This window comes from Rhincodon typus, chromosome 1 (assembly GCF_021869965.1).
Source record: "Rhincodon typus isolate 14 chromosome 1, sRhiTyp1.1, whole genome shotgun sequence".
Lineage (NCBI taxonomy): Eukaryota > Metazoa > Chordata > Chondrichthyes > Orectolobiformes > Rhincodontidae > Rhincodon > Rhincodon typus.
Genome location: NC_063332.1, coordinates 165,007,981 through 165,026,269, shown reverse-complemented (window position 1 = coordinate 165,026,269; position 18,289 = coordinate 165,007,981). Strand labels below are relative to the sequence as shown.

The following is an 18,289-nucleotide window of genomic DNA, read 5'->3' as shown; positions in this document are numbered from 1 at the left end:
TTCTGAAGAAGGGTCCAGACCCGAAACGTCAGCTTTCCGGCTCCTCTGATGCTGCCTGGCCTGCTGTGTTCATCCAGCTCTACACCTTGTTATCTCAGACTCCAGCATTGGCAGTTCCTACTATCTCTGGTTTACAATGAACATTGACAGTGTGGGTTCATTTGCCCCACCAGCTGAGGTTAACATGGAGGGTTCTCCTCCTCAACCTCTCTCCTCGCCTGGAGCATGGTGATCCTTAAAACCACCACCAGTCATCCCTCTCTAATGAGAGACAGCAGGCCTGTTGTCCACTGGGCAACTTTACCTTTCAAGTATTTGTACATGCTGTTAAATAACATCCCATCCTTGGAAGCAGAAAGTCAGGGTGGAACTTTAAATTCCTACCTGGAAAAGTAAAAGGGGGCTTGCTCTCTCACATTCAGTTTAAATGGTTAAAGGGAGCAAACATCTCGTCAAGAACTGGAATTGAGCGAAGCACCCAGAGGTCACATTGCCAATAGCAATTCCAGATAGACCCGCCCGTTGCAAATCCCAAATTATGGCCCCGTTGTGTTCAATGGAGCTATTCGGAAATACATCACCCATCGGTAAATTGCAACAGGTAGAAGACTAGGTAATCACTTTGTCATGTTTTGCATGTAAAACAGAAAAGCACAGGGCTTTCTTTCCACTGTAAAAGTCATTCATAATAATGGGGATGGACATAAACTTGAAAGGTAGTTTAATTTTGAGTGCAAGCATTAACTAAGTGGTCTCAAGTCTTTGCTCTCATTCAGAGTGACAGGCCCAAGAACAAATCAATTTCACTTGAAAATAACACCAACCTTTCTTGTCAATGTTCTGACTTTTTAAAGCCCCAGTAAGCAGCAATCGTGGAAGAATTTGCAAACTTTGCCATATTGGCCTTCAGTTGAATATTGCAAAAAAAAAATGCATGTCATTGAACAGGGAGTGCAGCGCAGAGCTGAGCAGGAGGTATTTGAAGGAGTGACTCAGCTTCTGCCAACACAGAAACATGGATGCATTGTCACGTCTCATTTTGTTGGATGCACAGACAATTAGGAGCAGATAACACCAACGTCTAGGGAATATTATAAACCATGTTCGCATAGCCATCAGTAGACCATACTTGTGCAAACAGCAAAGTTATTTTGATTCCAGAAGAAGACGACATTTTGTTAAAGAAACCAATGATATAGAACATAGAACACAGAACAGTAAACATAGGAACAGGCCCTTTGGCCCAACATAGATACAATTCCAGGACAATCCTTAACACAAAATCTACTGAAATTTTACTTCTAACTGGAAACTACTAAAATGGTACCATTCTTACAAAGCACTAAATCAGCTATAAATCTTTCTGAACACACTGTAGCCTGACCTCAGAACTTAGTTCTATAGATTATAAAAAAGGAACTGAGGAGGATAGTGTGGAACTCCAAAAAAGGCACTGACATCTTGAGGGAGTGACAGATGACTAGGGGGCAGAGGTTTAAGGTGACAGGGGGAAGGGTTAAAGGAAACAGATGTGCAAAGCAAGTTTTTTTTAAATAGAGGGTGGTCGGTGCCTGGAATGCATTGCCAGGGAAAGTGGTAGAAACCTATAATATTTAATCATAGAGTTGTAAAATCCAGGGATCTAATAAGAAGACCCGTTATGATCTGAATTGGACCTTGTGATTCCCACCCTCATGTTAATTTCTACTCCTCTTACCTTCTGGTGGTTGGCTGAATACGCTTCACTACAACAAGGACAGATGCAATTTTGGTGGTGGGGGGTGGTGGTGTTTCCTTTCAATTCCCTCTAAGTTAATTCCTTACTATGGCTGATGTACTTATATAGAACTCATTCTTGAAGGATATAATGACTACATGCTTTTAGGTGATGTGATATCTCTTTGCTACATCAATAATGAATGCATTAGCCTTATTGAACAGGATGTGCAAGAACAAACATTTCTGCTTGGTATGCTAGGGCACTCCAGTATTTTGACTTTACCTGCTGCAGTTCATTTTGCAGGGGTGGCATAGAGGTTTGGTGAGAAGGTCACTGTGCAATTATTTATATTTCAGCTGGCTATTACCCAGCAGAGTATTTCTTGCATTTTTTAATTTCAGTTTTATGGTTTGGAGGCGAATATACATAGGATAGTGCCCCCATGCATCTGCTGCCTCAGTCCTTTTAGATGATAGTGGTTGTGGGTTTGGAAGGTGCTGTCTACAAAGCCTGGGTGGGCTGTTGCAGTGCATCTTGTCAGTAGTACATACAGCGCCGCTGTGTCAGTGCTGGAGGGAGTGAACAGTAAAGGGGTCAATTCATAGAATCCCTACAGTGTGGAAATAGGCCCTTCAGCCCAACAAGTCCATACTGACCCTCAGAACATCCCACCCAGACCCATCCCCCTATAACCCACCTAATCTACACATCCCTGAACACTATGGGCAATTTAGCATGGCCAATCCACCCAGCCTGCACATCTTTGGACTGTGGGAGGAAACCTGAGCACCCGGAGGAGGCCCACGCAGACACGGGGAGAATGTGCAAACTCCACACAGACAGTCGCCTGAGGGTGGAACCCGGGTCCCTGGCACTGTGAGGCAGCAGTGCTAACCACTGAACCACCGTGCCGCCCAAATTAAAACTAAATTAAACTAAAATTAAATTAAACGGGCTATTTTTCTGGGTCATGTTGGGTTCCTTTGGGCATTGCTGGCACTGCACTAATCCAGGCAGATGGGGAGTATTCCGTCACTCTCATGACTTGTACCATGTAGATGGAGGACTAGCTTTTTGTAGTCAGGAAATAAAAGTTACTTGCCTCAGAATTCCCAGCCTCTAACCTGCTCATGTACACAATATTTAACATGTTGACAATGGGGAGATTGAGTGATGGTGATGCCACTGAGTGTCAAGGAGTGCTGTGATTCAATTCGCTCTTGTTAGAGATGCTCATTGCCTGGCACTTACATGACATGAATGTTACTTGTCACCTGTCAGGCCAAGCATAAATGTTTTCTCAATAACACTGTGTGGTTGGCCAGGCAGCATCATTTCTGAAGAAGGGTCCCGATCCGAAACGTCAACTTTCCTGCTCCTCTGATGCTGCCTGGCCTGCTGTGTTCCTCCAGCTCCGCACTGTGTTATCTCCGACTCCAGCATTTGCAGTTCTTGTTATCTATAAATATTTTCTAGGTCTTTTACCATTTGAATACGGACTAATTCAATATCTGAGGAGACATGAATGATTGACGTTGTCCAATCATCAGTGAACATCCCAACTTCTGACCGTATGATAAAGGAAAGATGAAGCAGCGGAAGATGATTGGGCCTAGCACACTAACCTGCCTATCAATCTGGCAAAGGGCTGTGATGCCGTGTGAGCCACCTCCATCCACGTCATCCTGCAATCTTGCATTCTTCAAAGGGTGAGGTTCTACTGTAGCCAACAGGATTCTGTAAGTGCTGGCCATTGAAGTACAAAGGATAGGATCCCTTCATCCTGTTTTTGCCAGAATGTGTTTTTGAAATGCACAGGGAATGCATATTAAAGCACAGCCCTGAACTGTCCAGCAGAGATACATCTCAAAATACTCCAGCTGTGCACACTGATGGCATGATCAGGGTTGGCCTTGCTGATGCCCTGTGCTGCTCGAACCAACCCTTGATTCGCAGTGTGGTCCCAAATAGGCAAACAGAACCAAGCATTGTGCGGTAAACCCAATTTCTTGAATTTTCTGTAAGGAGGCGAGTGGCTATTGCCCTGATCATGAAAAATTTCCATCCTTGGCCTGCGCTCAGAACTCTAGGTTTTTTTAAAAGAATTCTTGCTTGGGATGAGGGAATTGATGGCAAGACTAAAACTTGTTACCATTGAGTTAGTGGTTTTCTACACCATTTCAGACAGCAATGAAAATTCAACCACATTGTTGTGGGTGTAGAGTCACGTGTAGACCAGGGAGGTAAAGACAGCAGATTTCCTACTCTAAAAGACGTAGTGAACCAGATGGATTTTTACAAAAATTGATTGCTGATGTGGTCACCATTACTAAGCATTATATTCCAGATTTTATTAACTGAATTTACATTCCACAAGCTGCCATGGTGGGATTTGAATCCACATCCCAGGTTCATGAACCTGGTCTCTGGATTGTTAGTATTGTGATGCCACCATCTTTCTCTCTGAGGAATATAAGAGGAGAACTCAAATAGCAGTGTATAATACATCCAATGAAGTTTTCTTTGGACATTCTAACTGCTCCCTCCATATTGCCCCATGGTGCTGCACCTCACCGAGGGCTATATATGCCATGTGCTGACCCAGCTACAAACACAACTTAAAGCAGTAAATGCCGTAGAAAGCACAAAGAGCTTGATCATCCCTATGCAATTATTTCTTCAAAAGGGGAGTTGGGGAATACACTTCATTAAAATTCTGTCTGTATGCAGCGGGTAACTTTATATCCATCAACAATGGCATTCTAGAGGAAAATTCTGGTAACACAGGTAGCGTAAGTGAGGACGGAGCATCAGAACCTGAGGCACATTGTAGAAATATAGTTATGAATCAGTGGTTTGGGTAATGAAAATTAATCCAATGCAATGATATTTTTAAGTCTTATAAATAAAGCTTGCACCTATACTTGTTGACAGTAATATTTTTTGATCAGAATCAATGAACTGGAAGACAAACTGATTTCTTTAATAATATTCTCAGATAACCACCCCAATTGAACTGGCTCGTTCTGAGTAAACAAGTGTTGCCGTTCTTCAGAAAGGTAACATATAGTAGGAGCTAGCAACAGTAGGGAAATATAACCGCAAATTGCAAATTACAGGCCGTCCTCAGGTTGTGAACGGACTCCGATTTTGAGTCCGTTTGCAAGTCGATTAGTATGGAAGTTGGAACACAATGCAGGACTATATATAAAGTAGCCGTTTGCAAGTACAGGATGTGGTCATACCGCAGATTTTTAAAATTACACCCACATATGGGATTGCATTCGTACATCGGACATTCATAAACTGGGGACCCCCTGTAATTTGAAACAATTAAGCTCGATTTCTGTTAAAACAGATATATCAAATTAGGCTCAATTGGTGATCTAAATCAAGAATCATATTGAAAGATATGTACCTTGATGCACTCCTATCATAGCAACAGTCTGAATTATATCACAATAAATCCATTCTCCCATCCATTCAATCCATTATATTCGACCAAGCAAGTTTGTTTTTCAAAGGGTTCCATTACTCACGTGGCCATGAAGATCTGTATTCAACAACATCAGTGCGCAAGTAAGGCAATGGACCCCATCTGTAAGAGGACAGAAAGGCTTATTCTAGTGCTGTGTCAGAACCATTGCAATCAGACAATTCCAGCCTTAGCTGAACGTGACAACCTGATACTGAGCTGAGTGACTGTTTAAAGACCATTCACCATGCACACTTGAAAAGAATGAAGCACATCTTGATGCACAGTGCACTCTGCTGGAAATTGGGGTCGTTGTTAAAATGGAAATTCTTTCAGTGTTTTCATATGGAGTGTTTTCTGTGTTGACAGAGTGTTGCAGTAGTAGTTAACCTTCTACAAATATAAATAGATCTCTAGCACGTGAAAACTGAGGGAAGGATATAAGGACGCACATCAAAAATTTATCAAGTGCCACACTACCCCACTATGGTGCAGTGTTTTCAGATATAAAAATACTTTGTTCTTGGAAGGAATGGAAACTAATCTTGTTGTGGAGCTGGGCAAGGGACAATTATCCAGGTATCGTGAATAATTGCCCATAGTCATTGGCCAAGAGGGTTTACATAGTGATTGACACAGCAGAGATGGCCAGCCCCATAAATAATCAATAGCAAACAGGTAAGGAGAGGGGGATAGAAACGAGTGTATCCAGGGGATAAGAATTTTCTTTGTGAAAGACCAGGAGTTCCCCTACATTAGCCCAAGGCAAGAAGAAAGACAGCTGCTACCAAAGACTGTCGAAGAGTACCACAAAAGACTGCAGAACATCTGGAATGTGGGAATGCACTGTCTCCACTCCTGCATTTTATAGAATGGCTTCAGAATCAATGGAGAATTCTCACTGGTCATAGGTCATCTGTTTCCTTCCTTTGCCTAACTAACTAATGTATCATATCTGAATTGCTGCTTCTCAATAGACTAGCAGAAAATTGCGACAAGTTACTGACTGCCTATATCAGGAACCTACGAAAATTAACAACTGCCAATGTAAGTCTACATTAAGTCTATGTAAGTCTTCCGTCCCTCTCTTGTTTGCCCACACAGAGGAGGCCAGAGAAACCTGAGAATGGAACAGCATGAGCTGAAATCACCCAGCGCCCAGACAGCGAACCAGCACACACCTTGGAATCAGACAAGCGGAAACAAATCTCAACAGTACGTTCACAAATTCCAATCAAACTATTTCCTCAGAGATGCATTTTTCCAACATTCACTTCAGAAAATAATGATAAACATATGTAAGTATTGCTGAAAAAAAAAACGCATTGTTGAAGATTCTCATCTTGCATTCATCAGGACAATTTGCAAGAATATCAATAAGGGGAAAAAATAGAATAATTAATACCATATGAGATGAAAGCGCCAACTAGTGAGTAAGTGGATTCTGATTGGTAGATGCATTGCCTTGGGAGCCAAGTCTGTAATATACAGGGCCATATCCTTTGCAGACAAGAGGATCATAGGCATGTAATGAGCCCATTTCAACTCAACAAGATAGGTGACAGCCATTCGATGATTCATTTCACACTGTAATGCCTCTGTCCAATCAGAGGCCTGCATTATGAACATACAAGTTAGAAGCAGCAGCAGGCCATTCTGCCCCTCAAGTGCACTCAGCTACTGAGTGAGGTCATGGCTGATGCAATTGTAACCTCAAGTCTGCATTCCTACCTATCATTAATGGCCTTTCACCCAATTGCTTAAAAAAGAATGTAGCTACCTTTTTTTTCCCAAAAATATTCAAGCACTGTGCTTCCACCACTTTTTCAGGAAGGCAGTTTCAAAGACTGAAACCAAAAATCCCTCATCTCAGTTTTAAATGGCCAAACAGTGATTTTTAAGTAGCAGCTCCTATTCCTAGATTGACCCATTAGAAGAAACATTGTCTCCATACGTATCCTGTCAAGACCCCTCATGATTTTATATGTTCAATCAAATCATCATTTACTCTTCTAAACTCCAGGAGGTACAAGCCTAGCCTGCCCAACTTTTCCTCACAAGACAACTACCCATTTCCAAATTGCCTCCAACACATCAATACTGCGTATAATATTCCAGATGCAATCTCACAAGTGTCCTGCAAAACTGAAACATAACCTCCCAATTTTTGTAGTCAAGAATCCTATTTACTTGCCATATCTGCACACTTTCAGATTCAGGTACTTTCTAATGATTTTCCTTTATGGACTATAAACTGGAAAATGGAAGCTGATTTAGCTACATAGTTAAAAATTACTCACAGCAGTCTTTTTTTCGACATCTTGAAGATCAAGTAGGATTGTTAGGATCAGCTACTGCATCAATGATCAACTATCGCTTTGCAGACAACATCATGTCACGGGGAGGCGATAGCCTAGTGGTATTATTGCTGGACTGTTATTCCAGAGACCCAGATGATGTTCTGGGGAGACAGTAGGAACTGCAGATGCTGGAGAATCTGAGGTAACAAGGTGTAGAGCTGGATGAACACAGCAGGCCAAGCAGCATCAGAGGAGCAGGAAGGCTGATGTTTCGGGCCTAGACCCTTCTTCAGAAATGCATGCTGCTTGGCGTGCTGTGTTCATCCAGCTCTACATCTCGTTATCGCTGATGTTCTGGGGACCTGGGTTCGAATCCTGCCACGGCAGATGGCAGATGATTTTAAACGTTGCAATTGCACGAGCCTCCACCACTTCCTCTGACAGCTTATTCCATACACGCACCACCCTTAGAGTGTAAAAGTTGCCTCTTAGGTCCCTTTTAAATCTTTCCCCTCTCACCTTAAACCTATGCCCTAATGTCGGGTGCCATCCCTACAGGACTGCATTAATCCAATTGGAAGGTCCAATATTAACTGACATGGGCAGTAAAATCAACCTTGGCAGAATTGCCTGATTCAAGATGGCAATATTTCAGGGACAACTGTGCATTTTTTCCACACTGCTGAGATGCATGCTGAGGACCTGATGTCACTCAGATGCTCGTGTGACAGGGGAAAAACCTGTCCTCTTCAATCTCCAGGGGCTTGCATACACCCAGCAGCTTCTCCTATGTCTGGTCCAAAAGCACATCTCATAAAAACACCAGGCTCCGAGGGGAACAATCCCAGCTTCTCCAAACTAACCTCAGGGCAAAATTCCCTCATCCCTGAGGATATTCTGGCAACTAATCACTCCACCCCCTCAAGGCGCCTCAGATCCTTCCTAAAGCCTGGTGACTAGAACTGGATGCACTATGCTGGTTGGGACCAAACTTGAACTTTATAAAAAGAATTAGCATAACTTCACCAATTTTGTGCTCAATGCCTCTGTTTAGGAAGCCCCAGATCACAGGGTGATAAGAACAGGAGTAGACCATACTCCTCTTCAGCATGTTCTGGCATTCCAGAAGATCGTGGCTGATTTATATCTTAATTTCATTTAAACACTTTGGCTCTGTAACCCTTTCCCTGTAACCCTTTAGTGAACAAAAAAATCTCAGATAGTTAATTGGCAAGCATCTATTGGTTTTTTTTGTGTGAGAGAGTTCCACACTTCCACCAATTACTGTTCTCCACCTCTCCCCCCAACTTGTGTGAAGGAATGTTAGCTAACTTCTTGCTGAATTACTTCTTCCCTTCCCCTTCGGCAGCAGAAATAATTCCTCCTTGATCAAATATACTTTTGAAACTTTCAACTTCATGAGATTAGCTGCAAAACCTGCAGAGCAAAATGTCTAGTCAATGCAGTCATCCAATTTAACCTGTCATACCCATGAAACTCAATTCTTTGTGGAACAGAATTAATCACTATGCAGCATCTTGAAGACAGAAGAAATTAGAAGGCACGGGGAATTTAAGTAAAAGTGATGGGACTAGCAAACAGTTCTGTTCCCTGTTTGAGTTTAATAACTTCCTGGATGAAGCAGTTGAGTTGCGCTTTTAGCTGATAAATTGTGGGAAGGTTCAGTTCCAAATCTCAGCTGTCACCACCACCATGGGAAGACATCTAGCAGAGGGAGCAGACACTACTGAAAGGGGAGCAAGGACTAATCTAATCTCTGTATCACAGGTTTAAAAAAAAGAGTGGGAAGCATGTATGAGTACATAGGTATTGCTGGCCAACAGCAGAATGCCTTCTACCATCCTGTCAGTGATGCAACACATTAATGGAGATGGAGTCATTCTCTATCAGGTGGGGAGAGAAAAAGTCCTCAGATGGACAGCAGGTTGGGAATCCATTCCAGGCATGCAACACTTAGTAGTCATGTCTCAAAGTACTCACATAACTTATGTAAAATCTTGTGTCATGTTCAGTCATTCCAGGACTCCTTGGAATTCTTAATTGTTATGCTAATGATAAACACCAGCACTATACAACAACTGTGAATGTGACTGCAGCTGTCAGAGAGGGTTTCCAATATCTTTAGACATAGCATTCACTAGGGCCGGTAGTGTTATAGTGCAATCAATGTTCCCTCTAAACTGCAGCCACTCAGTGTCACTGGCCTAAATATTGTGGCTAATGCTCAGGGGACACAGGTATAATCCGTACTATGGCTACTGGTGGAATTCAAAACTAATTAATAAATCTTGAATTGAAAATCATGGTGACCATGAAACAATAATTGATCGTTATAAAAACCTATCAGTTTCCTAATGCCCTAAAGGGAAGGAAATCTGCCATTCTTATCCCATGACTCCAGATCCATTATCCTCTGAAATGTGAGCCATTCAGTTCAAGGGCAGTTAGAGAGATGGGTATCAAATACTGACTTTGTCAACGTCACCTACATTAAAGAATAAACGTAATATTCTGTGGTATGAGTGGTTTTCGGTTTCAGTTGCAAATGAAATTAAATGCATAAAGAAAACGAACTCCCTTTTCTAATGGCCTTGATACTAAATGCCTCAAGGATTTTCTATCATTAGCAGATTCCTCCAGAGATCAAACTGAAATCAGTATCTGTTAAATATTCAACAGAGAGAAGAGAAATCTTTTGTTTTTAAATTGAGATGCATTAAAATGCGCAATCATTAGTTTGGAGAAGAAATGCGGTGAACAACTCTTCTCCATGTGGAGTGAAACGTGGATAAATGATCATCATGAGACTATTAGATTCAACTTGATCTGCCGAATCCAGGCTGAAGAGACACGTAACATCTGCGCCAGGTTAAATAAGCAAAATGGCAGATGGTTTGAACAATGTTGACTGTGGTCAGATGAATAACAGAAAACTTTCAAAACCATTCTTTTGCAGACTGAATTATGATAAATGACTAAGGTTAAAAGGAAAGGGAGAACAAAGTTAAGATGGCTAGATGGTGATGTCCGAAGGCAAAGCAAACAGATGGGGAAATATATCATATTAAGATAAATAACTCTTGTGGAATGTTTCTTTTAGACTTGGCCAGACTGTTCTGCTGGCAAACTGTCTAAAGGGATAACGGTGAAGGGGACAGGGCATAAAGGTAAAGTCACCATAATCTAACCAGACCATAGGGCTGCTCTCCTATGAGAAAGAGAGAGATGACTTGTTGTCATTTTACTTGAGGGGTACCATGCTTCAGGTGAGTGGAAAGATTGAGGAGGAGAGTCTTTCATGGTGACCTCAGGCAGTGCAGGAATTAAACTGATGCTGTTGTGTCATGTTCCATTGCAAACCAGCAGTGTCTCAGTGGTTAGCATTGCTGCCTCACAGCACTAGGGACCCAGGTTCAGGTCCACCCTTGGGTGACTGTCTGTGCAGATTCCGCACATTCTCATAGTGTCTGTGTGAGTTTCCTCCTGGTGCTATGGTTACCTCCCACAGACCAAAGGTTGGGTAGGTGGGCCATGGTAAATTGCCCATCACGTCCAGAGATGTGTAGGTAAGGTGGATTAACCATGCGAAATGCATGGTTACAGGAATAGAGTAGGATCTGGGTGGGATCGTCTTCGGAGGGTCGGTGTGGAATTGATGGGCTGAATGGCCTGTTTCTCCACTGTAGGGATTCTATAAACCAGCTAATTGACCCTCAACCGGGAATAAACGTAGTACCAAGAGGTGTGTTAGGAACCAGATAGGCATTGAAAAATATGAAGGGCTGCTACAGTATTCCATTGCATAGATTCGGGTCAAGTCCTAAGTTATGGCTGAGCTCTTAGTGCTCTGTGGTATAATTCTTCATTACTTAACATAATGCTGTGGTTATTGATAACGTGATGCTAAAATTTAGCATGTAAAAATTAATTTCGACATAACCCTAGACAGGAATTAAAACAGACAAGGGTGCAGCTGTGCATAATGCTTCACTGAGGTGTGCTTAAAGAACATGCGAGTGTTTTGTTCAAAATTGGCTCACACGTACAGATGTTCTATTGGCTCTGGGTTAGATCTCATGTACTTAGGAGAGATGGGGTGAATAACTTGCACCCTTTTGGGACAAGGCAGGCTTGATGGATCAGCTGGGCAGATTGGACCTGCCTCTTGGTCATGCAGCTGAGCTGATCCCAAAACTGCACCTTATTCATAAAGGAAAATCAATACTAAAGCAATTTGGTTCTGTACAGTAGCATATGAAGAAACCAAGCATACACTGGAGTTTGACTCTATCCAATAAACAAAACCAAAGGCATCACTTACTCGTGCAAGATTATATTTACATATATTTGAGGCACCAGGAGGGTCCAACAACTGAACGGACCCCTAGTTAACTTTGGGGGAAAGACCGAAGATGGGGGTCTTTCCCCACTGCCCCTTGGCGGCAGCTGCCCCAAGCTTTAGTGCATCCCTCAGCACACAGTCCTGGACCTTGGAATGTGCAACACTCGATCAAGGTCAACTCCTTGCTCTGGAAGAACAACAAGTTTTGGGCAGACCAAAGAGTGTCCTTCACTGAGTTGATGGTCCTCCAGGCACAGTTGATCCTTGTCTCTGTGTGCGTTAGGGTAACAGCTCGTAGAGCACAGAGCCCTGCATCACAGAGCTGCTCGGGACGAACCTTGACAAAACTACAGCCTTCCACTCTGAGTGTTAACACAGATCTGTGACCACACACCCCACAGTCTGAAGGCTTACCTTGAGAAGGAATAGTGCCCATGTTACACTGGTAGTATCGTTCGGAGAAGTGGATTAATACCCGCTCTCGCTCCTGAGTCTCCCCCATTAGTGCAAATGCTTTCAAGAAAAATCTGCAACAGAACAGGACAACCATAAAGGGTCAAGCATTGATGCCATTGCCTCAATAAATATTTGATGTGCAACTTTAACATGAGACATCAGAGACTTGACACACTAATCATAAAATCTAATTTGCAGTTAAACATAGGCAGATTCCTCAAAGTCTGGCAGCTCAATCCCCAGGTCTCAGAGGCTTTTTCTCAGAGCCTGCTAAGAATTTTTGCCCTGAAGTAATGATAGACTGTTTGTATTAGGTTCACAATACTTGCCGACAATCTGAGTTCCAGCAGCTCTCCTACTGCTGTTGAGCACCTTTTGATTGTTGTTCAATAAAACTGAAGAATTCAGCATTAATATCAGAACGTTGTAGTGCACGTGTGTATGTCACAGTGATAAAAATCCCATCAATCATTCTTCCGTTACATAAAACCATCTCAGGAAGATGTGCCACATTCAAACACCAGCTCCTTACTCTGGAAACGGTACTATTTTCTTTTCAGAATTACTTTAGCAGCTGTCTTGTGTGAGACAGTGTGTTTGGCGGTACCTCCATTATAAAACCAGCTAACACCACTGGAGGAACAAATTGCATGCTTACCGCAATGCTAGATAGATGGATACACTCATATGACTGGCCAGTAACAAGGCAAGGTTTAGTGGAGATTTCACAAAACTTCTGCCCCACAACAAATCTTTTGCATGGATGCAATAGCTTTACGACATCCCAGCAGAAATGTCAAAAGTCAGGCCAATCTCTCTCACCTCACCAAAAAGATAGCCATGATGTGGAGGTGCCGGTGTTGGACTGGGGTGGACAAGGTCAGAATCACATGACATCTGGTTATAATCCAACAAGTTTATTTGAAATCACATGCTTTCGGAGTGCTGCTCCTTCATCAGGTGAAGACTTCTGCTTGCGATTTCAAATGAACCTGTTGGACTATAACCTGGTGTCGTGTGACATCTGACCTCACCAAAAAGGGATGGCAAAACAAAGACAGAAAAAAAAGGAGTTTCCAGCCAACAATCTAAAAGGATTGAGATGAAACATCTTGTCGATGTGTAAAAGCAAAGGTAGGTGTAATATTTGTGTGCTACCAGTAGCTGTCACTGTCACATCTTCAATACACAGCTAGTAAATTGAGATGCATGTTCCCAGAGCAAACGGATCCTCAAGATGAGCAGGAGCCAACGGCAAGAATGCTCTCATAATGCTTGATCAAACCACAGGAAGATACATCGAAAATATTGCCTCTTCAGCTAAGACGTGTTGTTTCCTTTCTTGCAGATGAAGTGATAGATGGTGGTGGGGTTGGTCAGAGGAGCAGGGATATTGTGTATTATTCTGAGTGGCATAATCCTAGCAGTCACTTCAAACAACGTGTTGCTGCGCTGTCCAGCCTTTGCGCCAACCCTGTGGCTCTGGTATTCCTGGGTAGGGGAGCAGGTTCAATTCCAATTACCACCTGAAGAAACCCAGAAAATGTGCCACATTTCAGTTCCACTAAGTATAGAGCAAATCTTTACGTTCCAGTTGAGGGTGGGATTTGAGGGGAAGTATTTCCTACACTGCAATAATGAGTGAACACACTTCAAAATAGGATTTCATTGGCTTTAACGAGTGTTGGGAACACCCTGAAGTTGTGAAAGGTGCTATACAAATGCGTTTCCCTCCATAACTCTTCAACACGCTGGTGTGCAGGTAGGTGAGGTAGGGAGAGACCCCTTGCTTTGCCAGGAAATTCCAATCTTTGAGTCCTTGATAGATCTCCGTTCGGACCTCACAGGCTTGCTGAAGATTCCAACCTTTCCCTGGAATGTGTTCTTGATCCCTGACTATATCCAGCACCTACTCTCCCGTTAGACTGGATCCAGACTGAAGCCAAGTCTTGGGATGGCAACTGAAAATTTGACCTCCAGCCCAACTGGAACTTGCCAGATGTGTCAAAGACACAGCAGCAAGTTATTTCAAAGGGGAGTGGAGTGGAGCTGCAATTGGCGAACATTAGGGGGACAAGGAAACTGCCACAAGTAATAATCTCCAGCTTACCTTAGTGATTGGTCCAAGGTCAAACCAGTGAAGTCAAAAAATCTGAGGTATTCTTCAGCCACTAACTTGCTGAATTCATTACTGTGAAGTAGAGAGCGAGAGAGAGAGCGAGAGAGAGGGTTATCTTCACATATTCAGTGAGCCTCTATCCTCTTCAAACAACAATGGATTACGAACTTGAGACTTGCAAATACAAATCTTTCTTAACCAATTTGAAAATGGTGTTCCTCATGAGGAGCAATCGCCCAGTGCAGTGGCACAGTTCCACAAACTCAAATTGTGCATTGGCACCTCGCTGAAGAACCCACCCATCTGGAAGTCTAGCCAATGTTGGCCAGACATTCAGCCTGGTCCCATCCTTGTCTAATTTCTACACAAGCGCCACTTACAGGCACGGGCAGCAGTAGGAAACACAAGTGGTGCTTCTTCACCAAAGGCAGTGAGACCCCAGCTGGGGAGAAGATAGCTCAGAAACACCAGGAACTAAACACAGGATTTTCTGGTCCCTGAGTCAACCAAGGTCTAGCAATTCATGGTCTAGGCCCTCAACTATGATCTACCACACAGTTAATAGGAAAGGTTTCGAGGGATACGGGCCAAACACAGCAAAGTGGGACTAGTTTAGTTTGGAACACTTGATCAGCACGGACTGAAGGGTCTGTTTCCGTGCTGTTATGACTCTATGACTGATAGGTATCTCCTCTTCATCTTAGCTTCATAGACCTCACAACCTCTTAATCAACGAAAATCCATCAATGACCATTTTACAATTTCAACTACATACCCACACAACGTCCATTAGAGATAACAAAGTGTGGAGCTGGAGGAACGCAGCAGGCCAGACATCATCAGTGGAACAGGAAAGATGACGTTTCAGGTAGGGATTCTTCTTCAGAAATTATGAAGAATGGTCCCGACCCTAAACGTCAACTTTCGTGCTCCTCTGATGCTGCTTGGCCTGCTGTGTTCGTCCAGCTCCACACTGTTATCTCTGACTCCAGCATCTGCAGTTCTTGCTATCTCACGTCCAGTAGAGCCCAAGATGCTGCACTGCCTTAAGCACAAATTCTTTCATCCCAATCTAGTCTGAGGCAACACAATGGCACCAGAGCTTTTGTTTCACGAAGCATTTATGATCTGTTACAAATATAATGGATCCAAAAGACATGGTAGTAATTGCTATGATTATTATGCATATTTATGACATCTGGTTTTAATTGAAAAGCTCAAGCTGATTAGACATAAATCAAGAGGATTGAGCCTCACAGTTTTACTTTTCAACACAATAAAGCTGTCTTTTCTCCAGGCTTGCCCTGGTTTCAATTATAGAGACAGTAGAGATCAAACAGTAGCAAATATCATTGTAAATAAATATGTATAAAAAGGAAAGTGATTACCAAGGAACCCTTTAAATTTTAGTAAATTCAGCTCCTGATCTATGAAGGCTGACTTTTAAGTGACAATGAGTTATAGCAAGCCTTCTTCAAACAGGAAGTACTATTGACTTGGGAGTGTCACTAAAGGAAATTAATTATGATTGTATTTCACATGAAAGCAAGTCTAGGACTCTTGATAGTGTGTAGAGGAAATGGCAGGGAAAGCACGAGTCTGATCATTTCATTCAAGCAATGTAACAATGATTGAGTTTTGCAGGTCTTTAGAAGTAGACAACCATCAATTTCATACAATATTTTAGCTTCAATTCTGTTAGTTAAGAATTTAAATGGATATACCTCTTAGCCATTGTGAGCTTTGCAGAATAGCGGTCATTATGTTAGAAAGAAGACAAGGCAAGGGTTAAGGAAAACAAAGAGCAGGAAAAGAGAAATGTCAGGCCATTATTTAGGAAGTGCCCATCATGACCTCAAAACATCCCAACATGTCTTTAAGAACCAATGAGGTATGCTTGAACTGCTGTCACTTTGTTTTGTCGAATACTTTGACTGCTTTTCAACTGAGCCGTTTACTGACCATTTCAGAGGGTAGATTAGAGTCAAGTGCAGTGCTGTGGATCTAAAGTTACATGTAAGCCAGTCTGGGCCAAACAAGTTACAACAATTAATAATTAGCTTCAAAATCATAAATACTGAGACTAGCTTCCAATTGCTGAATTTGTTAATCTAAATTCCACTAGCTGCCATGGTAGGATTAGAACCCAGGCCTATGGAATATTTATCTGTGTTTCTGGTCTACTAATCCAGTGACATTCCCAATACATCACTGCTGTAATGCTGTAGCCAATTTACATACAGCATAAGACTGTAAGACGTAGGAGCAGAAGTACACCATTGAGCGCATTGAGTCTGCTCTGCCATTCAATTCGATCATGGCCGATCTAGTATTCCTCTCTCCACTTTCCTGCCATTTCTCCATAACCCTTGATTACCTCACAGATTAAATGTTTGTGTATCTCGGTCTTGAACTAAACAACTCAGCCTCAACAGCCCTCTACAGTAAGGAATTCCACAGATTCACTACCTCTGAGAAAAGAAACTTCTCCCATCTCTATCTTAAATGTGCAAACTCTGATTCGGAGATTATGCTCTCTGATCCTAGACTCTCCCACAACGGTAAAAAAAAAATCCCCATCTACCGTGGCAAGACGCCTAAGAATCTTGCATGTTTTAAGATCACCTCTCATTCTTCTGTATTCCAACGATACAAGCCCAAATCTACTCAATCTCCTCCCATAAAACTGTTCCTCCATACCTAGTATCAGCACAGTGAACGTACTCTGGTCTGCCTCCAACGCCAATATACCTTTCTTTAGACAATAGACCTAAAACTGCTTACAGTATTCCAACTGTGGTCTGACTAGTGCCTTCTTTAGTTTTGGCAAAACCACCTACATTTATACTCCATTCCTCTTCAAATAAAGGACAGCATTCTACTTGCCTTCCCGATTACCCACTGAACCTGGATGCCAGCTTTCTAAGATTCATAGACTAAGACACCCAAATCCCTCCGTTCTCCAGCTTTCTGAAGTCTTTCTCAACTTGAATAATATTCAGCTCCTTTATTCTTCCCACCAAAATACACAGACTTTCATTTCCCCACATGAAATTCCATGCTAAGTAACAAGGCAATGACTAAACAAACTGACTTAATGATGATGGTCAGGGAGTAAATATTTTACAGAACACCAGCTGCACAGAGACTAGGGTTAGCATCTTATTTCAAGCCTGACAACTCTAACAATACAAGGCTACCTCAGTACTGATCTGATGAATAAACCTGGATTATGTGTTCAAGTCCCTGAAGTGGGAATTGAACCTAACATTTTCTGACAGTAATAAAATGTACATGTTATGTACTAATCCACAGTGAAATCATCAATGCATGGAGCTTATGAGACATCATTAATGACAAGTCGGTCGCAATGAATAAAGCTACAAAACTGGTACCTTGTGCCAAACCAAGGTTAACTGACATAAAAAAAGATGGGACAAATCCCTTACTGCACATGCAAAACATTTGGTTTTGGGTGAGGAATAAAAGTAGTAAGGCTGTTCTTGTCAGTTAAGGGGACATATATGAGACTGTGGAGAAAATCTGAATAAGGACATTCGTGGAACAGTGCAAGATCAGACAGGGATTACAAAATAAAAGTAACATAGCAACTGCTATAGAAGAGATAGTAAGAGCCTCCGATGCTGGAGTCAGAGATAACACAGTGTGGAGCTGGAGGAACACAGCAGCCCAGCAGCATCAGAGGAGCAGGAAAGCTGATGTTTCGGGTCGGGACCCTTCTTCAGAAATGGAAATTAAAATTAAAAATCTGGAATTACGACTCTAATGATGACCATAAATGCAGAAAGCCGTTTCTGAAGAAGGGTCCCGACCTGAAACGTCAGCTTTCCTGCTC

The 18,289-nt window shown here is 42.4% G+C and overlaps 1 protein-coding gene across 1 annotated transcript in view; it reads right to left on the bottom strand.

Moving 5' to 3' along the window:
* The window catches only part of LOC109923726 (PH and SEC7 domain-containing protein 3-like), a 595,836-nt gene that overhangs the window by 109,841 nt on the left and 467,706 nt on the right, over positions 1–18,289 (bottom strand). The window contains exons 6-9 of the mRNA XM_048610871.1: positions 14,814–14,875; positions 14,425–14,548; positions 12,273–12,385; positions 5,260–5,318 (exon numbers count right to left, since the gene is read on the bottom strand). Coding sequence (XP_048466828.1) covers positions 5,260–5,318; positions 12,273–12,385; positions 14,425–14,548; positions 14,814–14,875 — 358 coding nt within the window. The remainder of the gene's footprint in view (positions 1–5,259; positions 5,319–12,272; positions 12,386–14,424; positions 14,549–14,813; positions 14,876–18,289) is intronic.